At 40.5% G+C, this 23,644-nt stretch overlaps 1 protein-coding gene across 7 annotated transcripts in view; it reads right to left on the minus strand.

The window, feature by feature from the left end:
* Window positions 1-23,644, minus strand: part of LOC102911135 (uncharacterized) — a 107,916-nt gene that overhangs the window by 22,999 nt on the left and 61,273 nt on the right. For all 7 annotated transcript variants that reach the window (XR_013052881.1, XM_042281405.2, XM_006991501.4 and 4 more), the window contains 3 exons: window positions 21,865-21,935; window positions 20,594-20,618; window positions 17,340-17,453 (listed from right to left, as the gene is read on the minus strand). Coding sequence is in view for 6 of the 7 variants with exons in the window: in XM_042281405.2 (XP_042137339.1) it covers window positions 17,340-17,453; window positions 20,594-20,618; window positions 21,865-21,935 (210 nt within the window). In the remaining variant the exon portion in view is untranslated. The remainder of the gene's footprint in view (window positions 1-17,339; window positions 17,454-20,593; window positions 20,619-21,864; window positions 21,936-23,644) is intronic.

Raw genomic sequence — 23,644 nt, forward strand, 5'->3', positions numbered from 1 at the left:
AAAAGGACAGAAAGTAACTTGTCAACATATGATATTGCTTTTATTTATTCCAGGGATCCTTGCTTGATGTGTATAGAAGTCCATGTAGCTAGCATATGTGACTTGACCTAATTTTTTTCCAATCCACTCCTCGTCTGTCTCTGTTCAGAAATGGACAGGCCTCCTATGGATATCAACAAAGCATGGCACACCAAATTGCCACGGGACTAAGCACTTCTCCTTGTATCAAGGCTGGTCAAGGCAATCCAGTATGAGGAATGGAATCTTAAGAGCCAGCCAAAGTGTTAAGCATGGTTTGCTTTTTGCTCATTCCCAGAACTGTGGATTCTATTGCTGGCAAACAAATTATGGCAAAGAGAAGAACTGAAGAGAAATGAGGAACAGAGCTTTTGGTTTTCTAGACAATGGAAATCTAAATCAATGTGAAAGAATCTTTCATGGCATCAAACTAAATAAATCTTTCAAATATGCACTGCACTTATTCTGGTTAGAGGAAACCATGGATGTGTCTCTGTGTGTAGGTGGAATTTAGAGGGGCTTTTCAGAGGTCTGCTTTTCTCCTTTCACCATGTGAGTTCTGGGATTCAACTGCAGTTAGGTCAGAAGGCTTGGCTGAAAAAGTCATTATGCACTATTGGAGAAATTATTTTGGCCACTCCACGTAGTTAAAAGGATATTTATTAAATGACGTAACTCACAAATTAAGTAATGGGTAGGTCGCAGGGTCTGGGGAAGGTGTAATGCAGTCCAGCAGTGTTCTCCGGAGCTCTGCACAGTCAATCTGCACCGGTCAGCGTTCCGGCACCGAGAGAGCGCCCAAAGCGAGCGCTGGCCCATCCAGCTCTCGGGTCCCCAAGCGCCTCCCCTCGCCCCGCCTCGTAGGCGTGACAGTTGCCAGAGTCTCAATGGGGGTTGGAACTTCCAGAACCAAGCTGGAATGGCTACCCACTACATCTCCCCCTTTTTGTCTAAATAAGAAGGTTCTAAACTAATACAAGACTATATACAAAGGAATGGTTATCAAATATTGTCCGGAAATAATGAGAGATAATGACCTAGATAAGATGGAACTACAACCAATGCAAACAATATCAAGCAAGAAACACATACTAAAATCCAGAGAAGTATAGAGCATAGGTAAACAGCATGTTATAAAGATCATTCAAAGGTGTCCTATCCTAAAGAACCTGAACCTAATACTTAATATGTTCTATCTAAGATATTATATATACTAAGTTGTAACTATAACTGCTAGTCTTCAATCCCATCAAAGACCTGAGAAGGAACATAATGGTCCCTGAGAAATGGTAGATGGATGCAAGCAACTTTCGGGAATCTTGCAAGAGTAGACCAAGACAGCTGGCAGCCTGGACAGTCACCTAATGTTTCTCAGCATTGTTGGTGCATTCAAATTGGCTACAGGCCTAGAGTATCTGACAGACCATTTTCAGAAGCAGGATTTCTGAAAGACCATCTTACCCTGTCTTGGCAGAGTACAGTGGTCGCTTTCCTTGTGTCCCGCTTGTCCAGAAAGGAGAGCATTGCATTTGTACTGTCAGCCATCAAGGCAAGGGCAGTTATTTGCCCAGTAGGCCATTTTGTGCCAAAAGACAAACTTCCAAATGGAAATGTCTTAGAAGCCCAACATTCTCTCAGGATCAATTGGTGCAGCCAGGAGCAATTGTGTCTCACGTCAACAGAATTCTAAGTTATTTAAATGCCATATTCTCCAGGTCTATGAAGTGTTTGAAGATTACCTGTCCATCTGATCTATGTATCTGTAAATCTGTATAACCTAACTAACGTAACTATAGAGATGACAGGCATAGGTGACTATAAATCTATAAATCTTATCTATCGAAATAACCTAAGGACTAAGGCTTCACATAAATAAGGTAAACAGTCTATAAGCAAATGTATGGTGAAGAACGATGACTTCAAAATTGTGACAATACATAAGATATTTATAACAGAGGTAGGAATATATAGTGCGATATGCAATATGACAATAATATTAAATATATATCAATATACTGAATATCCTAAACAGAAGTAGAGCATATATAAAGTATGACAGATATAAATTTACATTTGTATCAATATAAAAATGTTTCAAATAAGAGTAGAAATATATGTACATTATAACAAATATAGTTCTGTATTTGTATCAATATACAAATTATCTTAAACAGGAGTATAAAAATAGTTTACATTTGTATCAACATATAAGAATCTATAACAGTACAAATTACAGTGCAAATTATCTAAGGTTGCTATTTTACTAAGTTTGTTTACTAGTATATACAATGATTTACCATCATATCTTATACCTATCTGTTCCACTTCTTCTCCCCCTACCCCCCCCCTTTTTTTTACAATCCTGAGTTAATATTTTCTTCCACCCCCAACCCTATAACCGTCATCTATAACCCTGAGAATTATGAAACCTAAGGGAGAAGGGGCATCGTTTTCTTAGAATTGCTTCCTGCCGTTTAGGGGGTGATGTTATCTCTGTTGGGTACTGTGAGAAAGCTCAGATAGTTAAATCTCAGTTAGACTAACTGTAGGTTCTGCAGCAAGTTTTAGAGTAATAGGTAAGATTGTCTGAAATTCTGGCAAGAAGTGTAGTATGATGATGATTACCATGGCATCATTCTGGATTGGGTAGAGTTGTTGTTGTTGGGGCCCCATCTTCCTTCTGGTGACTTCTGAGATTGCTATTGGAAAAACTTATTTGTTATCAAAAATGGGAGGTTTGGATTTAAAGAGGACATAGCATGTAAGAAAGGATTCTGAGAAATCAAGAGTAAGCATGGAGAGAATTAGAATTTAGAAGACAATGGTCCCTTTTTATTGGTTTCCTTCTGTCTCACACCAGAGGGCTCTTCTGATATGGGACTGAAGAATCTCTTAAACTTTTCTTTTAGCAATATGCTTGGGTTTAGAGAAGGAGTGAGCCAATTCCATCTCCAAAGCCAGCTTGGCTATAATTGAATTGGAACCACAACTTTTCTAGATTGATAGAAAGATGTTAGACAGTGAGATTTTACCATGTGTAGATTGGTACCAATAGATTCTTCCTTTCTGCTGTAAACATCTGGATATCCAAGGCCTTATGAATTTTGGAAGATGGGTATTTCCATTATCCTGGAAAGACAAAAACAGAACCCTACCCCACCCTTTGATTGTTAAATTTTTCTTACAACTTGTAGAGATGTCACATTGGTGGATGATCTTTTACTTCTCTTCATCAAGGGGTTTTTCCTGTTCGAATCGAATTTTTATTAATTTTGTTGGTATCCATAGCTTTTCTTCTCCTGCAGAAACAAAGGCAAAACCCCTTCCCCAACGTAGAACATATCCAGGTTTCCATTCTGAGGTCAGCACATTCTTGAAATAAACTGGTTGGTTTAGCTCAGGAGTTTTGTCTGTTGTCCAATGTCTCTCCACAGCTGTTGTTCCTTTCTCATTAGCATTGAGAAAATTCAAGGTTAATAAAGCACTATGCAGTCTATTTCTAGGAGTCATTGTTACCTGTTGCTGTTTATTTAGCATATACTTTAAAGTTCGATTGGATCTCTCTATGACTGCTTGGCCTGTGGGATTGTGTGGTATACCTGTAACATGCTTTATATTGTAATAAGCAAAGAACTGTCTCATTTTATTGGAGACATATGCTGGGGCATTGTCTGTCTTAATTTGTACAGGTATTCCCATGATGGCCATAACTTCTAATAGGTGTGTAATCACAGAATCAGCCTTTTCAGAACTCATAGGAGTTGCCCATTGAAATCCTGAATAGGTGTCAATGGTATGATGTACATACTTTAACCTTCCAAATTCTGCAAAATGAAACACATCCATCTGCTAAATTTCATTTCTTTGTATACCTTTTGGATTACTCCCTGCAGGTAATGGAGTTTGGTTATAGATGGAACAAGTAGGACATTTTTTCACAATATCACTAGCCTGTTGCCAAGTGATGGAGAAATCCTTCTTCAAACCTTTGCTATTTATATGGTGTTTCTTATGATATTCTGAAGCTTCTAGCACATTACCTATTAGTAACTGATCAATCTCATCATTACCTTGTGCTAAAGGTCCTGGCAGACCTGTATGGGATCTGATATGTGTTATATATATAGGATGTTCCCTTTTTCTGATGATTTCCTGCAATTGTATGAATAATGAAGTTAATTCTGTATTATCAGGAATAAATTCAGCAGTTTCAATATGGAAAACAACTCTCTCTGCATATTGAGAGTCAGTGACTATATTGAGGGGTTCTGTGAAGTCCATCAGTACCATAAGAATGGCATACAGTTCTGCCTTTTGTACAGAGCTATATGGACTTTGCACTACTTTACTTAAGTCTCCTGATTTATATCCTGCTTTCCCTGATTTATTTGCATCAGTATAGAATGTGAGGACTCCAGATATTGGCTTTTGTCGTACAATGTGAGGAAGGACCCATTCAGTCTTCTTTATTAATTCTATTCTCTTGCTTTTGGGATAGTGGTTGTTAATCTCTCCCAAAAAGTTACTGCAGGCTCTCTGCCAGTATTCATTATCTTTCCATATTGATGAAATTTCCTCATTAGTTAATGGTACTACAATTTCTGCTGGGTCCATTCCTGTCAACTGGCGAAGTCTTAATTTACCCTTTTGAATCAAATCAGAGATCTTTTCTATATAAGTCTTTAATTTCTTATTTGGTTTACGTGGTAGGAATATCCATTCCAATATAATATCTTCCCTCTGCATCAAAATACCTGTTGGGGAATGTCTGGAGGGGAATATGACAAGAATGCATTTAAGTTCTGGATCCACACGATCCACATGTGCTTCTCGAATTGTCTTTTCTACTAGAGCCAATTCCTTCTCAGCTTCGGCTGATAATTCTCTTGGACTATTTAATTCTTTGTCCCCTTCTAGAGTATTAGCCAAATTTTGTAGTCCATCTTTGGGTATTCCCATGATACCCAGTAAGTTGGAAATGCTTCCTAATAACTTTTGAAAATCATTAAGAGTCTTCAATCTATCTCTTCTTAGTTGTACCTTTTGGGGTCTAATTTTTTATAGCTCTATCTTATATCCTAAGTAATTAATAGAATCTCCTCTTTGTATTTTTTAGGAGCAATTTGCAGTCCCCAGCGAGGCAAAACTTTTTTTACTTCTTCAAACATGCTTTCCAATGTATCTAACTTTGGATCAGCTAATAGGATATCATCCATATAGTGATAAATTATGGATTGTGGAAACTTTACACGAATTATCTCTAATGGTTTCTGCACAAAGTATTGACACAAAGTAGGGCTGTTTAACATTCTCTGTGGGAGGACCTTCCATTGATATCTCTTGACTGGCTGAGAATTATTATAATTAGGTACTGTGAAGGCAAATTTTTCTCTATCATTTTCCTGTAAGGGTATGGTAAAGAAACAGTCTTTTAAGTCATTAACTATTATAGGCCATTCTTTTGGTAGCATAGAGGGCAAGGGCATCCCAGTCTGTAGGGAGCCCATTGGCTGAATTACTTTATTAATAGCTCTCAGATCTGTCAGCATTCTCCAATTACCAGATTTTTTTTTTAATAACAAATACAGGAGAATTCCAAGGACTGGTAGATTCTTCAATGTGTTGAGCATTTAACTGCTCTTGAACCAGCTGTTCTAAAGCTTGTAGCTTCTCTTTTGTCAAAGGCCATTGTCCAACCCAGACAGGTTTATTAGTTAGCCATTTTAAAGGTAAGGCAGTTGGTACTTCTGAGAGTTCAACAACAGTTGTGCTCTGTTTGTGAACAGCCTGAATGGTTGGTGACTGATTTTTATAGCATGTTATGATATTATTCCTAGAAACATGCATTGGTCTGTATTCCTTTTCTGAAAGTGTAGGAATTTTAATCTGGGTATTCCACTGTTGTAACAGATCTCGGCCCCAAAGATTTACTGCTACATTTGCTACATAAGGCTTCAGCCTTCCTCTCTGTCCTTCTGGCCCTATGCATTCAACCCATCTCGAACTCTGTTTTATCTGAGATAGGGTGCCAATCCCTAACAGTTGGACATCTACCTCTTGAAGAGGCCAATTCGGATGCCATGATTTTGGTTTAATTATAGTCACATCTGCACCTGTGTCTACCAGGCCCTCCAGAACCAGGCCATTAATTCGAATTCTAAGCTTTGGTCTTTGTTCATTTATGGAAGTCTGCCAAAATATTTGTTTTATAGTGTTCTCTGTAAACTGTGATCCAGCTATCAAAGCTGTTTTATCATCCATTGCAGTATCGATTTTTACATTAGGCATTGGTTTATTCAGTTGTCCTGGAGAGGAATTTCTTCCACAGTGGCAGGGAATGTTCGTACTACGTTTGGTTTGGGGGCCTGCAAGAGGCCCCCTGAGGCGTTTCCCGCCAGTAAAGGGTTGCCTTGTATATCTATTTTTGATCTTCACTCACTGGTCCATTGTCGGCCTTTGCCACATCTTCTACATAATCCAGGAGGTGGTTGGGGTCTCCTGTTTAGGCTATTCCTAGAAGGAGTATTGCTTCTAGGAGTACCCCATGTACAGTTTTTACTTATATGACCTGGTGTACCACACTTAAAACATTTGGTAACACGGGGCCTTCTTTCACCTCTGGGATTTGTCTCTCCTATCCAAGCCTCATTACTGTAGTTAAGAGACTGAACACCATTAGTATATTGAATCCATTCTTCCAAAGGAGCTGATCTGATCTTTAATGGTGTAAGTATTCTTCTGCATTCTGCATTAGCATTGTCAAACGCCAAGGACTCAGTTAATACTTTTCTTAATTCTTTGTCTGACACAGCTCTTGTTATAGCTCTGTTCAGTCTTTGTAAAAAATCAGTGAAGGGTTCATGCGGTCCCTGAAATATCTTTGTGTATACCTCAGTTGGTTTTCCAGGTTCTGGAATTTTTTCCCAAGCATTTAGAGCTGCTGTACGGCATAGGGATATTGTATGCTCATCATAAGTGGCTTGTACATTCCTGTCAGCGAAACATCCCTCACCAAGTATTTGATCTTGGGAGATCACAAAACCTCTGATTTTACCTTGTTGTTCTAAATTTTTTGCCTCTTCTCTCAACCAGCTTTTCCACTGTAACTGCTGACTATATTCTAGAACAGCTGAAATTAACTGATGCCAGTCATCTGGAATGATTCTTTGTGAGGTAGACCACGAATTTAACATCTGTTTTACATATGTGGATTGTATCCCATACGTAACTACTGCTTCCTTTATATTTTTAAAGTCCCTTGTTGAAATTGGTTGTAATGTATATGTCATATATGGCTCGGGGTGTGTGTCATCTGCTGGCTTCTCATGGACAATAACAGGATAAGCCATTGTATGAGAGCCATTTGGAGATGTTACAACCTCTATGGTCTTGACCTTCTGCTTATTAGTTCCCTTGTCATGTTTACTGAGAGTTTCTTCTAGGGCTTGCAAACGAGCACCTAGGGTCTGTTCTAGGGAGTGAACCTCCTCTCTTGCAAGGGACTCCATATTTCTCATGGAATCATAGAAGTTTTTATGTTCCTCAGAAACACATGATTCCATGGACCTTATCCTATCAATTAATGATAATCTTTCTTCCTTATATACTGTCTGAGTAGCCACAACTTCACTCTGGAGAGTTAGTGTTCTATCCATTAAATATTCATATTTATTATCAATAAAATCAATTTTGGGTACAAGCCTGTTTTGTAAATCCTGATTAGCAGATTCTAGAGAAAGAATCTTTTTCTCTAAGCCTTCATTGCTATCTTTGAAAGCAGATTCCAGAGAGAGAATCTTTTTCTCTAAGCCTTCATTGCTCTTTGAAAGCAGATTCCAGAGAGAGAATCTTTTTCTGTAAGCCTTCATTGCTATCTTTGAAAGCCTGTATCAGTCCCAATAATGACTCATCTTTGTTCTTAAACCAGTGTTTGAACACTGTGTGAATTATTATGATGAATGCCAAAATGGTATAGCCCAGATATGCCTTAGGAATGTCGTATATTTCCAGGAAGATGTCATTCATCATACAGGCAAAAAGGTTTTTAAACTCTTGTGAGGTAATGTTGTCGGCCATATTACACGAATTACTCAAAATTTGTTAGTCAATTTTAAGGTGTAAAATTATCAAGTACCTTTACTTGAAACAATATGCTTACCTTTCGTGTAGTAGCACTTTTCAGCCAGCAGGTGGCGTTGGTACAGCTCCGAAACAGGGCCTGCTGGCGATCTTGGCTGGAGTCGGAGGGAGATGATGGAAATGGCAGAGATGGCGGAAATCAGAGCTAGCACTCTCCTGCCTCTTTTGCTGGTCTGGGGCTAAGCTAGGGAATTGAGATCGGACTAGCTGCTCCCTTTTTCGGGAATGGAACCGTGTAGGTGTTCCCTGGTTATATGGAACTTTGCAGGCGGGTTTAGGTACCCGCCAGCTAGGGAGGAGATGGCGGGAGCCGCCCAGGCCTTTGGAGTTTGCCCCACGTGAGCGCCAGATATTGGAGAAATTATTTTGGCCACTCCACGTAGTTAAAAGAATATTTATTAAATGACGTAACTCACAAATTAAGTAATGGGTAGGTCGCAGGGTCTGGGGAAGGTGTAATGCAGTCCAGCGGTGTTCTCCGGAGCTCTGCACAGTCAATCTGCACCGGTCAGCGTTCCGGCACCGAGAGAGCGCCCAGAGCGAGCGCTGGCCCATCCAGCTCTCGGGTCCCCAGGCACCTCCCCTCGCCCCGCCTCGTAGGCGTGACAGTTGCCAGAGTCTCAATGGGGGTTGGAACTTCCAGAACCAAGCTGGAATGGCTACCCACTACAATGCACTGACCCAACCTATCTTTTCTTTTCCTTTTTTTTTTTACTTTTTTTTTTTCATTTTTCTTTATTAAGAAATTTTCTCTACACCAAGGCTGAGCAAAGTGTTTCAGCATAGGCCTGAGGCTCCAAAAAGCCAGCTCATGCACCAAGGACAGGTCCCGGCTCTACTGCCTGGAGGCCTCCCAAAGAGTTCAAGCTAATCAACTGTCTCACTTATCCAGAGGGCCTGGGGCTCCTCAGCCATTGGTTCACAGTTCATGTGTTTCCTAGTTTGGCTATTTGTCCCTGTGCTTTTTCCAATCATGGTCTCAATATCTCTAGCTCATACAATCCCTCCTCTCTCTTGCCAATTGGAAATCCCAGAACTCCACTTGGCGCTCAGACATAGATCTCTGCATCCACTTCTATCAGACATTGGATGAGAGAGTTCTATCATGACAGTTAGGGTGTTTGGCCATCCGATCATCAGAGCAGGTCAGCTCAGGCACTCTCTGGACCATTGCCAGTAGTCTACAGTGGAGGTATCTTTGTGGATTTCTGGGGACCTCTCTAGCACTCTGCTGCTTCTTATTCCCCTGGGGTCTTCATTCATCATGTTATCTCCCTCTCGGTTCTCCCACTCTGCTCCTGATCCAGCTGGGACATCCCACTGCCTTAAGCTCTCATTCCCCAGACCCTTGCCCTCCATTACCCCACCCCCACCCCCAGTTTGCTCATGTAGATCTCATCCATTTCTCTGTCATTGGGCAATCCCTGTATCTTTCTTAGGGTCCTGTTTACTAGGTAGCTTCCCTGGAGTTGTGAGTTGCAGTCTGGTTATCCTTTGCTTTACATCTAGTATCCACTTATGAGTGAGTACATACCAGATTTGTCTTTCTGAGTCTGGGTTACCTCACTTAGGATGATTTTTTTCTAGTTCATCCATTTGTCTGAAAACCTCATGATGTCATTGTTTTTCTCTGCTGAGTAATACTCCATTGTGTATATGTACCACATTTTATTTATCCATTCTTCAGTTGCTCAGCCTTGGTATAGAGAGGAGGGGACTGGACCTGCCTCGGCTGAGTCCCCAGGGGAGACCTTGCCTTGGAGAAGTCGAGAATGGGGGTGGATTGGGGGGAAGGGCTGGGAGTGGGAGGAGAGAGGACAGGGGAATCTGTGGCTGATATGTGAAATTAAGTTAATTATAAAATAAAAGTATTAAAAAAGAAATTTTCTACTTAATCTACATGCCACCCACAGACCCCACCGCCTCCCTCCTTCCACTCCCCAGCCCGCCCTCCCAAGCCAACCTATATCCCCACATCCCCCAAATCAAGGTCACCCATGGGGAGTCAGCATAACCTGACACACTGAGCCTACGCAGGTCCAAGCCCCTTCCCACTGCACCAAGGCTATGCAAGGCATCACGCCACAGGCACTGGATTATTTGGGATTCATCCCTGGTACATAGGCAGGCTTTTTGGAATCTGGTGCCTGTGGTGTGATGCCAACCTATCTTTCCTATTAAAAGAAGCTTTATGATTAAGTGACAAAATACTGTCACTTCCTGTTTTAAAGCAGGGAACAATTGATACTTCCTGAGGCACATGTCTCAAGTCTATTTCAACCTCCACCAATCCTCATATGTTAATTAAGAATTTGTCATTGATTATGATCCATGCTAATTTATCCATTTTACTTGGAAAATTTTACTAGATGAGCATATCTAAGAAAATTCTTGCCTATGTTGTGTACACATTATTTCCTTAAGTATAGCATATTATATATAATGTTTTGTTATACTGTGCTGAGTATTGTCAGTATTCTACTGGGTTTTAAGGAGCATGAAGAACATGTATGTGTTATAGCCCTATAAGACACAATGTAATAGAAGGGCTTGATTAGTTTCAGATATTAGTGCTAAGGAGAATGGGAAAAATTCTAAGGAAATACTGAGACAACTACACATAATAACACACCTCTGCAAGCCATGACCTGTAGTATGAATCTTAAAAGTTCTTATTAATAAAATCAAACTTGAGCCAGGTATTGGGGTGAATACTGGAAGATCAGAGAGACAGAACAAGCCACAGCTAACCTCACCTGGCCAACTTCTCAGCTGATCTTGTTTCCTCAGCCTGGAAGCCTCTGTGTCCTCATCCAGAATGGGTGTCAGCTGAACTGCTGCTCAAAAGCCTGAATGCTTAACCAGGCCAAATGTTTAACCAGGCCAAATGCTTCTAGTTCCTGGTCCTCATGCCTTATATATCTTTCTGCCTTCTACCATCACTCCCTGGGATTAAAGGCATGAGTCACTATGCTTGGCTGTATCCTTGAATACATGGATTTCTGCCTAGCTCTGCCTCCCAAGTGCTGGGATTAAAGGCATGTGCCACCACTGCCTATCCTCTATGTTTAATATTGTAGCTGTTCTGTCTCTGACCCCAGATAAGTTTATTAGGGTGCACAATATTTCAGGGAACACAATACCACCACATTTCCCTTTTTTTCTAAAATTAAAAAAAGATTATAACTAATACAAGAAAAATTATATCCAATAAGTATATACAATATACACAGTCAAGATTACATTAACGATGTCTAGTCCATTAACATTTGACAGATTCAGACAAAAAATTCCATTATATATATAACAAGGTCCAGTCAAGTAAAATTTGATAAACTCAGACAAAAAATTTTCATTATTTATCTTATTTAAAACAAGTAGCTCCTTTTTAAAAGTATTTTTCTTTTTAGTGTAGATTCAGTGATCTATCTACCTTTTGTCATTTTTATATCTTCCCCTTTTTCTTTTTAGAGTAGATTCAGTGATCTATCCATTTTTCCTATTATTTCTTTATCTTTATTTTTAAACAAAAACTCTGAATCTAATCTCCTTGTTCAGCTTTTTTTCCTGAACATGAACAATCAACAGCTTGTAACCAACTATCATAAACAATGACAATATCCATAACTCAAATGACCAAAAACCTCCCATCCTACCTCTTGGGAATGTGGGCATCATTTTCTTAAAATTACTTTCTGCTTTCTAGGGGTGAAGACATCTTTAGGGAATCCTGAAAAGAAAATTTTGGGGTTAATTGTCAAGTCCTATATCATTTATCCAGTCTCTGTATAATAGGAAATTTTAGGGCTTGTCACAAATCCTTGTTCAAGTAGTCTGTCAGGCTGGATCATCTCAGCTAGTCATCTCAAAATTGTCCTGACCAGTTTGTAGTCCAAAGTCGATCTTTCCTTGGTATTAATCAGCTTAATGGTTTTATCACAGTCCATGTGGAATCATCGTTGTGGAATTCTATCATCTTTTTGAAGATTTCAAAGTTGCTGTTAGGCGTGGTCATGGTTCCCTGCAGATTTTTTTTTTTTTTTGCCTCCTCTGTGGTTTGGAGCAATCACAGTCTGATAAATGTTTGTCTCTTGGAAACATGAATGTTCTTCCCTAGAAGAGAATATCTTCACAGCAAATTCTCCCCACCATTTGTCTTGCCAAACTTTTCCAAACTGACCTTTGCCGATGCTTTCTTGTAACATGATGGTCCTGGCAATTCTTCTCTGGACAAACAGCCGTAAACCCTTTGTCCCAGGTAGCATAGCAGCATCATTGCAGTCACCAACACAATGAGAAGCAGCCTGCAACTCAGAGCAGCAGTCACTGCTTCCATGGTCCTGCTGCCACCATTTGTGCCTGGACCCTGGCCAAAGCTTCTCCTTAGCAAGCCTCCTAGGCCGCCCTCAAACTCAGGATCCTCCTGCCTCTGCCTTCTTCAGTAAATCCTATGGGCATGCACCACCACAACCGGCTTAGTGTAGCTCGGGCATGAGCTGGGCCTACAAGGCCACAGGCAAGCAGCGTTTTCATGAATTTGTACCATGAATGTTGGGGCAAGAATTCATTAAAAACTGCTTGGCTAGGCAGTGGGTCCAGTTTCCTGCCTAGGTTGCCTGGCTCCCTAGCTGGGGCCTGGCTCCCTAGCTTGGGCCCAGCTTGGCTTAGGTCTCAGGCCCCACTGATTGTAGCTAGAAGCCATTAATTACCACAGCTGGAGCTACTTGCTTAAAGCCTGTGCTACAAACAACTCAGGCCTGCCCTGCCAGAAATACCACTAATTGCAGTGGTCAGAGCTTAAGGAAGCCAGAGAACAGGCTCAGCTCAAGTGGGAACAAGTGGCTGGATTTAAGCTTTTAGCTAGAACTTGTGGCTATGCTTTCTTGCGCTCTCTCCCTCTCCCTCCCTCTCCTCCCTCTCCCTCTCCTCCCTCTCCCTCTCCCTCTCCTCCCTCTCCCTCTCCTCCCTCTCTCTCTCCTCTCCCTCTCCTCTCCCTCTCCCCCTCCCCCTACCCCTATCCCTCCCTCTTTTCCTCCCCCTCCCTCTCCCCCCTCTCCCTCTCCTCCCTCTCCCTCTCCTCCCTCTCCCTCTCCCCCTCTCTCCCCTTCCCCCTTTGGATTTACACCTTGGACACTAGGTAGCTGTTTTGAAATTCCCTCAGAATGCTACTGTTCTACACAGACTTGGCAAGTCAATTAAGATATCAGATATTTTATGGGGGTATCTTGGTGGATTTCTGTGAGAGACAGCCGGGACTGACCTACTCTGGTGATGTGATGGCCAAACATCCTAATAGTTGTGCCATAAACCCATCCATGGAATGAGGAATCTGGATGCAGACATCCACGGTTAGGCCCCGGATGGAGCACCGGGAGTCTAATTAATGAGAAAGAGGAGGGTTTATATGAGTGAGAATTGTTGAAACCAAGGTTGGATAAAGCACAGGGACAAATAACCAAATGAATGGAAGCACATGAACTATGAACCAAAGGCTGAGGGGCCCCCAACTGGATCAGGCCTTCTGAATAGGTGAGACAGTTGATTGGCTTGATCTATTTGGGAGGCATCTAGGGACTGAGTCTATCAGGTCGATCCCAGTCCTCTGGGGAGACCTTGATCTGGAGGAGGTGGGAATGGGGGGTGGGCTGGGGGGAAGGGGAGGGGGGCAGCAAGGGAGAGAACAAGGGAATCTGTGGCTGTTATGTAGAACTGAATAGTATTGTAAAATAAAAAAATAAAATATAGAAAAAAAATCCAGGTTAAGTAGAAAAAAAATAAAAATAAAAAAAAAGATATCATATTTTAAAGGAAATTATTTAAAAGAGAAATTTTTTCCACACTAAAAAAAAATGGGTTTTATGTGTACATTGGAAGAAAATTGGGCTTTGTTTGAAATTTTAGGCAGTCTGACAATGGAACAACTATATGAGAAGATTAGTGTTGATTGAATTATGCACTTTATTACTTTTTTCTTATCCTTATATTACTATTTAAAAAGATAGTCAATTTAAGTGCCAGGATAAAAGTTTTGGAAAAACCTGTTAAAATGGATTATGGAGAAATTCAAATTCAGACAGAAGAAACTAACAGTGAAGTTTTTTCACGATTGGATCATAAGGTTACAGAAAGAAAGCCTGTTTTCCCACAATCACCCTTAATTTATCTGGTAACTGTACAGCAGTTACCTGATCAAATGAATATACAAAATATTTGGACTCCAATTGAAATGTTAGATTTACTACGGTTTAAGGAGGCAATAGTATCTTATGGCATGCATTCCCCATATGTAAAGCAAATGTTAAACACCTGGTCAACTTATAATAGGATTGTACCACAGGACAGGTGTGGGCTGCCACATGCTGTTCTGGAACCTGGACAACAGCTCCAGAGGCAAATGTGGTTCAAAGAGGAGGCTAAAAACAGAGAAAAACAATGGAGGGATAAAGGAATACAAGTCTTCCAGAATCAGCTTGTTGGAGAAGGCCAATATGCTGCAATACAAACACAATGTTTATATGCTATCCAAACCTTAATTCTATGTTGAGTGGCAGCCTTGAATACATGGGACAGAGTTGAGGAACCAGGAAAGGAAACTGAGTCATTTACAAAGGTTATACAGGGCCCAAAAGAATCTTTCACAGATTTCTTACAAAGGCTGGCTTCAGCAGTAAAGAGAATGGTCTTGGATTCAGAAGCTAGTAAGATAATAATTGAATCTTTGGCCTTTGAGAATGCGAATGCAGCATGCAAAAGAATAATCAGGCCGTTAAAGGCAAGATCTGCACCTTTGGAAGATTAAAACATGAGAGCTAAAAGAAGGTACAGCATATCATGATCTATCACACTTTCTCCTTTCTTTCAGATAGGGTCTCTCATAGACTCTAGAGATAGGATGACAGCTAGCAAGCACTAGAAATACTCCTGTCTATTTACCCAACAGTGTAGGATTACAAATATAAACAGCTCTGTCCAGCTTTTGTATGTGTGAGCAGATTTAAGGTCAGGTCTCCAGCTTTTCTAGTAACTATTCTTCCCACTGAGCCATTAATTACCTCAAAGTTCATCTTATAAAGCTATTTGAAATGGTGTGTTGATTTTGTTTGCAAATCTCTCAAATGGAAATCACTATATATGGCCTGTAAGTGTGTAAATAATGATCAAGTTTAATATTTTATCATTTACTTTGTACATATTTTATGGAAATAAACTGTAAAATAGATAATGGCCTGTAATTTATGCATGTATACTTTATCTTAACTTCATAATATTTCTAGACCATGTAGTATACATGTAATTTTTGTACAGCTGATACAAGTCTTTAAGGAAATTCCTAATACAACACATAGAAGTGGAGACTTTTTTCACAAGGGCAATGTCAAGGTCATGCACCTTCATTTTACTTCATTTAGGAAAGGCTACAGAGATACTTCTCAGTGGGTTTTCTGTCTTCCCATTCAAAAGAGGCATTCTGTACAGGATAGGCTGCCTCCAGCTCAGTTACTAATGGAGAGAGAGTGGAGTGTTGGGTCAAGTTTGGGACAAGGTACTGCCCTAATTTGTGTCATAGCACTGGGGGTTTCATAAGGGCCAATATGATGGCCACATGTCAGTCACTCCTTCACCTTCTTCCTTACAATCCCTAAGGTTTGGAACAACCTTTTGTGGGTTTGTTTTTCTTCTAATATACAGAGTCTTGCCCCATGTTCTGAATCTTGAAGGCTGATCCAAGAATTTATGAAATGGGGCCAAGTGTGCGCTAGAGTTCAGATCACACCCCCACCTAATAGGTCAGAGGCTCCGAGATGGATGTCAGACCTATAATTTCCCTTGTCTGAGCCATCCTGTATGTCAGTCTGAGGTGAGGAACACTGCCTACAAAGGAGCTAAAGTCATACACTGAGCCCTTACTCCAGGACAGTACAGCCTTGGGGTTTTGACAGAACAAAAAGCCATTCTGGTTCTTTAGCCACTCCACCCTGTTGGGTCCATGAAAAGCAGTGGTTCACAGGGAAGAGAGGAACTTGAAGTGCTGCTACAAGACCTGGGAGAAGAAGGGAGAGAACCTGTTTCTCTTGCATCATTGGGATCACACTATAAGACATTTACCTATAGGTTCTGGTGAGGAGAGAAAGCTGTTCCCCATAGATAAATTGGCTCCAATACAGGTTAATACTCAAAAGTGAAAACAACACTTCATTGGCTCTATGATGCTGAAGCTCAGCTGTCAAACTGATAAGATCTGTGTTATCTGGGTATACCCTTGGGGTTTATCTTGATTAGATTAAGTTAGATGGGAAGACCTGTTCCCTGTGGGTACAATAATTCCCTTGAATGGGATCCTGGACAGTATAAAAGGAATAAAAGTACATTCATCCATTTTTCTTTGCTTCTGGGCTCTGGTTGCAAGGTCAGTCTCCCTCAAGTTTCTGTCTCTATCTACTGCTTCCCAGTTATAGACTCCAAACTCAAACTCTATGGCAAAGTAAACATTTCCTTACTCACTGCCTCTGGAAAAGTAATCCTAACAAAACTTTCCAGGTGAGCTATAACAACAGTCAAACGTTTGGGCATTGGGACTGGCAGGGGAAGAATGGTCTATGAATTCTGGGAAATGTAGTCTCGAAATAACAGAGCCAGAAGCAAAGCAAAGCACCCTCACCCCTGCCAGTGTTAGCCATTATGTGTCCTTACTGACCTTTCCCACTCTTTTAGGCTCCCAAGCACAAAGTCTAAGATGACTACTCCTAGGGTCCTCTCCCAGTGGACCTGACTAGGAATGCCTTTATCTAACTCAAATTTCATCCTCACTCTTGAGATTCTGGACATTCATCAGATAATTCTTGAGACTTTCCATATCTGCATCATCCATGTCTGGGACAAAGTGACTGAGAGGGTGGCTCAGTCACTCATGCCTACCCCGGGAGAAGCCACATTCACTCATACAAGGCAAGTCTCAGCTTTCCTATGATTACTTAATGAAAGGCAAAGGTTACCTTTAACCTTTAAATGTATTTATCCTGTTTAAATTCTGTAGTTGTATTTCTACAGATGAGCTAGATAAATTAACAGTATCCACACATTCAAAACTACAGCAAAATATCTCTATAGATTTACATATAGTACATAACATAAAGGGCATCTACTATACATAATTGAACATAATTACTGAATTCTCTCAGTACCTTCTGTTTTAATGTGTGATGTTTCTCTGGAGGTACTGGAGATGACTTGAGGTCCATCCATATCAAGCGGGATCACAGTTGTTTTGATACACCTTTTCTTAAGTAATGCAGAAACTGGGAATGCAGTCACAACAAGGTGAGTTATGTTAGCTTCATGGCAGACAAACAGAGGAAACTAAGAAAAGTTGAGTGTTTATTTGATCTCCTTATTTATTTTCAGGTAAGTCACTGTAATTAGAATGGTGCTTCAGGAAGATCACCAAGTCAGCATCCAATTAATTATGTATCACATGATGATGTAGATAAAGTCTATTATGGTCACATGATGTTGTAGGTAAAGTCTAAATTAGCACAGATGTGACAATAGAGAAAGAAGAGCAACGTGACTGTGTTATGTTGGTGTGGTGACTGATAGGAAGCATTCAAATCCCAGTTAGAGCATCAGGACACAGTGAAATCCATGCAATCCCACTGTGATCACATCTTTGCACTGGGGAACTAAAAATTTCATGAGGATCCCCAGGAGTCTTATTGGTGTAAAATATATGTTAAATCATAAGGAAAAGCACAAGGATTGTACAAGTATTCTATGATGTTTGTGAAATGTGAAAACAATTCAATTAGACAAGCATGACTGAATCCTGAGCAAGTGTTTAGTTTGCTACAGGACAGTGACCAACAGTTGTTTAATTTTCATTCTTTGCTTATCCAGGATATTTTACAGCTCATGCAGGACATACAGTATCACTTTAAGTGAGTTTTGAAGGTAAGGAGCTGTGTATTCCTCTAACTTTTTAACCTTGGGTACCATATTAGTTATATCCATGATGCTCTGATCAAATTCCCTGACAGATATAACCAAAGAGATAGATGCTCTGTCTTTGATTCCTGACTCCAATTATGTATTTCCTCCAAAATAAGTTGTAGAAGGTCTCTGAATTGTAAACACAGCCTTTCTCCAACATCTTCATCCTGCCAGGGACCTCTCAGCAAGTGATTCTGATCATCAAGTACCCACACTGAGAAGTGACTTATGCTTGTGTGTCTTCTGTGATGACTCAGAGTCCAAGTTGTTCTAAATGAAATTGTCACATGAAGGTTGGACAAAAAACAAGTTCCTTTAAATTGTCCAACTCTGTACAACTCCTGAACATAAGCTAACATTAAAGGGGGTCTGGTGCTTCATGATGTAACTACCCTCTGGGTGCCAATAGATAAGAGAAGTGGCTGCACAAGTCATGACTGTGCATCATATCTGCTCACTGCTTCCTCACCAAAAATTGTAATAAAATACTTGATTCTTTGAAAATTCCATAAAATGTATTTTGATCATATTCATCTCTACTCATCACTCTCACTCTCTTGATTATATTCATATCTCTCCACTCCTTACCAGCTCTGTGTCCTTTTTATTCTCCCTAAATAACCTACTAAGTTCAGTTTATGCTAATAACATACTTATGGGCACGTGGCTACCCTCTGAACTTTGATCAACCTGCTATGGGCAAAGTCAGTTTCTATATACTCTCCTTCCATCAACAGATCTCATAGGGGCCTCTTCTATTTCAGTTTATTTTTGTTTTTTCATTGATTATTTGTTTTGTTTTATCGGTGAAAAGGCCTTTAGCCTAGGCTGGCCTAAAATTCACTATTTAGAAAAGGTTGGTCTTGAACTTATAACTTTCTTGCATCTACCACCTAAATCAAAGATTACAGACTGGGCAGTCCTGGGTACATTATATGGAGTACTTGGGATGAAACTCGGGTTTTTAGACATGATAGGCATGTACAAAGCCAGTCCCCATAATAGCTCCACTTAACACATCAGCTCACTGGTGAGAGCCTGAGCATGCAGACAACACCAATGTGGATAGAATGATGCCCAGTGACACTCTTTCCTGATTCCTATGTGAATGCCCCAGAGCAAAAATGGAATAGGCAACATGGAGTCTAACTACCCATGACAGGCAGTAGCCTTGTTGCTCAGAGTCTAGCTCTCCTTTAATAGTTTATTGTTGGTTGCTTGCACAGGACCCATACAAGATCAAAAGAGGTCAACACTGTGGCTTGCAAGGAAGAGAGGTTCAGAAGCCCGTCTCACCCCTAACTGAGAAGCTATTGGTAATTTATGACTTTTGTGTGAAGGAAGGACAGTTTAATTAGAGGTGTTATCCCTGGAAGGTCAACCCAGAGTCAGTGGATGTCCCTACATGTTTGAGTATATGTTTAACACAAAATGTACTAGCAAGTTATTTTTAAGGATAAAATTTGGAAAAGGTAAAATGAGAAAGGATCTATGAACAGTAAGAATCATGAGGGATGAATAAACATCAAAATTAAATAATTATATTAACAATTTTAAAAGAAATAAAAATTTAAAGGTATTGCTAGAATAATGATGCACCACAGATTATTAAATGAATGATGACTGGAAGTCTTAGTGGACATTGTCCTTAAATTCTATGGTTCTTTGTGCCCATTCTGATGTTGTCTAATCTGTTAATGCTTTTCTCCAGAACTTACAGGAATATGTCAGATCTAAGAGAAACCCATTTTGGAACTATCCATCCTACTATCTCATGTACATTATTTAATTTGAGGGCTCTGTCATCCAAAAATAAGCATGTGTGCTTCTCTACTTTTCAAAGCAGTGACTGTCTGCTGCATGCTGAATGCCACTACATAGAACTTTTAACCACTACAGCAGTCACTGTAGTGTTTGGGGTCCCTATTTATTTGCCTTATTGCAGGGAGATGCAAGAAAGCAGAACTCTTCTACAGGAATTACCATGCCCTTGATGGGGTGGTAAGAAGTGGCTCTTGAGATGCATAGCTAAGGAGCCTCATCACTACCTCTATGCTCTGGTTATTCATCTATGAAGGAACACAATCATGTAACCCAAACATGCATGGCTGTGGTCAAGTTTGAACACATTTTTGTAGATAAACTGTATTCTGATTTGTCACTAGAAATTAGGTTAGGTAGTTGGGATATTTTCCTTTGGAAAAAATTTAGACACAACTTGGTGAACAAATCACTCAAATAACTAAAGGAATCACAGTTGAACATGACAACCATAGACACCTGGTCATGATTTGTTACTTGGGATGTCATTTCCTTAAAAAACTATATATATATTTCTCATTATCAGTAAGCAGCTTATATCACAGTGGTCCATCACACAAAAGACAACCAGTATTTATACAATTCTCATCTAAATTGTGTCTTAAGAGGGTGATTCTACAGTACATACCACATTTTCGTTTATTATATACCACCTGTAATTGAAATGAAAGAAAATATTTAACATTTAGATCATGTTGAGTAGTATTTGTAAAGATCTTTGATCCTTCCATAGTTGAAATGGAGACTATATTATATCCCTTATTTGATGATGTAACAGAAGATCTGGGACTCTATACTTTGTGTTAAAGACTAGTACCTTTTACAATTTTTTTCTGATTTAAGAGCAGATCAGGATAACTTGTCTGGCCTCTACTGAAGGTTACCTAACCTATATCACTTAACATATATGAAAACTTGTATTTTTATTTTTTTTATTTTTTCATCTTTCAATATAGTTGTTCCTTTTTTGTTTAAATTTTTTTCATTTTACATACCAACCACAGTTCCCTGTCCCATCCCTCCTCCCATTCCCCTTTCTCCCTTTCCCCCTTCTGACCCACCCCTCATCCATTTTTCCAAAAGGGTAAGGCCTCCCATGGGGAGTCAACAAAACCTGGTACATTCAGTTGAGGCAGGACTAACAACCCCCCATCCCCAACCCACATCAAGGCTGAGCAAAGCATTCCACCACATGGAATGGGCTCTAAAAAGCCAACTCATGAAAACTTATATTTTTCACTAAGATATTTTTTGTTTCTAGGGACTATGGTAGAAATAACTTGAGCATATGACCCAAAGTTTGACATGTCAGAAGCTTAGTGTGTCCAGCAACATGAAGATCTGTTTGTTTGTTTGTTTGTTTTTTCAAGACAGGGTTTTTCTGTATAGTTTTGGTGCCTGTCCTGGATCTCTTTCTGTAGACCAGGCTGGCCCAGAACTCACAGAGATCTGCCTGGCTCTGCCTCATGAGTGCTGGGATTAAAGGTGTGTGTCACCACCGCCCGGCAACATGAGGATTTTTAAATACTGGGCTAGGAAGATGACTTAGATGTTAAGAGCACTGGATGCTCTTCCAGAGGACCTGGGTACAATTCCCAGTACCCACGTGACATCTCACACCTGTATGTAACTCCAGTTCCAGGGCTTGTGATACTCTCATACAGACATACATGCTCATACTGGGATTTGATTTCCAGCACCCACATGGTGTTTCTGCCCTGCTTGGCACCAAGTATACACATGGTGCAAATATACATACTCAGGCAAAATACACATTTAAAACAACAACAACACATGATAAACCTGATCAGTTTCATGATTAAAATGTGATACCCACTGAAACATAAGGGGACCACTGAGGTAACCTTTCTATCTCAGAGAAAGAAAAGGCCCTTTTACCTCCAACATCCTCACTGGTGGCTTTCGCTGGTCCATTGGTGAATCTGTACTGTCAGATGGTTGATGGGACGCTAGGAGGACAAAAAGTGACTGTCAGCTCGAGGACTGCTTACTATTTCCACTGGAATTTACTTGATGTGGGTAAAAGTGCATGGACTTAGTACATGTGACTAAACCTAATGAACAAGATGGTTCTGCTGCTGCAGCAGGATTGTCTTCCCATAAAGCAAACTAAAGCAGAGGGAAGACTTGGGGAAAAATGAGGATGTACCTCTGTGTTGTATAATATTTTGTTTGTGTTCTGACAAATAAAGCTTGCCTGGAGATCAGAGGACAGAGCTAGCCATGAGTTAACCATAGATACTATGCAGTGGTGGCTCACACCTTTAATCCCAGCACTTGGGAGGAGGAAGCAGGAAGATCAGGAGTTCAAGGCCACCCTAGGCTACAGGAGATTGAACCAGTCTAAAAGAGAAACAGAGCCAGGTGGTAGTGGTGGTGCATGACTTTAATCCCAGCACTAGAGAGGTGGAGACAGGAATATAAGGTGGGTGGAGACAGGATCTCAGTGCCCCATTCAGTCTGAGGACACATAGAGACAGGATTTCCCCCATTCGATCTGAGATTTCATAGAGGTAAAGAGTCTCTAGTGGCTGGCTGCTCTGTTTCTCTGATCTCCAGGCAAGCTTTGTCAGAACACAAACAAAATATCACACAACACCTTAGTACATGTGTGAAGATCCAGATGACCTACTGAGGTTCAACTGCCTTTCTAGGCATATTGTCCCCAAGAAGGGTTCTGTTCAGTTCTCTCCCAGTGACCTTGTCAGTCTCATTAGTTTTGTGAGGGAGAGACAATTAGTGGATACAAAAGAGCCCAGTACACCAAGGGCTGAAGCTGAGGGACATGCCTGGGAGTTAGGCCACATTGCATGGGCAATGTGTTCCAGTATGTAGCATCAGTAATAAGTTAACAGGTGGAAGCAATCACATAGGCCTCCATGACTTGCCAGACCTATAGTCCTGGTCAACATGGCAAGTATGAAAGAGGAGAAGTGGCTGGAGAAGGATAGGGGCAAGAGGTAATAATGGAGATTGAAAGGTGAGGGCTAGAAGTGGAATCCCGTGTCTCTAGCACACATGGCTCAAAAGCAGGAACCTGACTTTACAATCAATAAACACTGTGCATCAAACCTACAGGCCTAGCCTGTGATTGATACCAGACCACTTGTACAGTGAGAGAATCCAGGAGAAGCAGACATGCTTCTGATGAGCCTTGGCTGTGAACCTACTCAAGTAGCTATATAAAGAAGCCGCTTTGAGGAAGAAGATTCCCTAGATTATAATCTCATGTTGCAGAAAAGATGAAACAGGTCACGCCATGCCAAGAGTGAGAGAGAGACCCAAGTACTGACAGCACAGAGGACAGACATAGCCTATGATCAAGATGGGTACCAGGAGAGCTGATCCCCATGCATCCATGTCCTTTATCCTGAGGAACCTGGGCAGTCTTTTAGGAGAACTCTCAAACCCAGCCTCTGCCTTGGAAGATGAATCAAGAATGCCTTGGCACTAAGAATGGGCCAGAGTGAAGACCCTTTCTCATCTATTAAGTACAAGGATCCAAGATAAATATCAGGCTTTAACCTTTCTTGACTCAAACATCTAACATGCAGGCCAATGTAAGGAATATAGATTGAAAAGAACCTAAAGACATACATTATATCCTTAATTGTCAGAATATTGCTAGTGCTGCAATGAAGCCAGACTAGAGAACCCT

The sequence above is a fragment of the Peromyscus maniculatus genome, chromosome 7, assembly GCF_049852395.1.
Source record: "Peromyscus maniculatus bairdii isolate BWxNUB_F1_BW_parent chromosome 7, HU_Pman_BW_mat_3.1, whole genome shotgun sequence".
Taxonomy (NCBI): domain Eukaryota; kingdom Metazoa; phylum Chordata; class Mammalia; order Rodentia; family Cricetidae; genus Peromyscus; species Peromyscus maniculatus.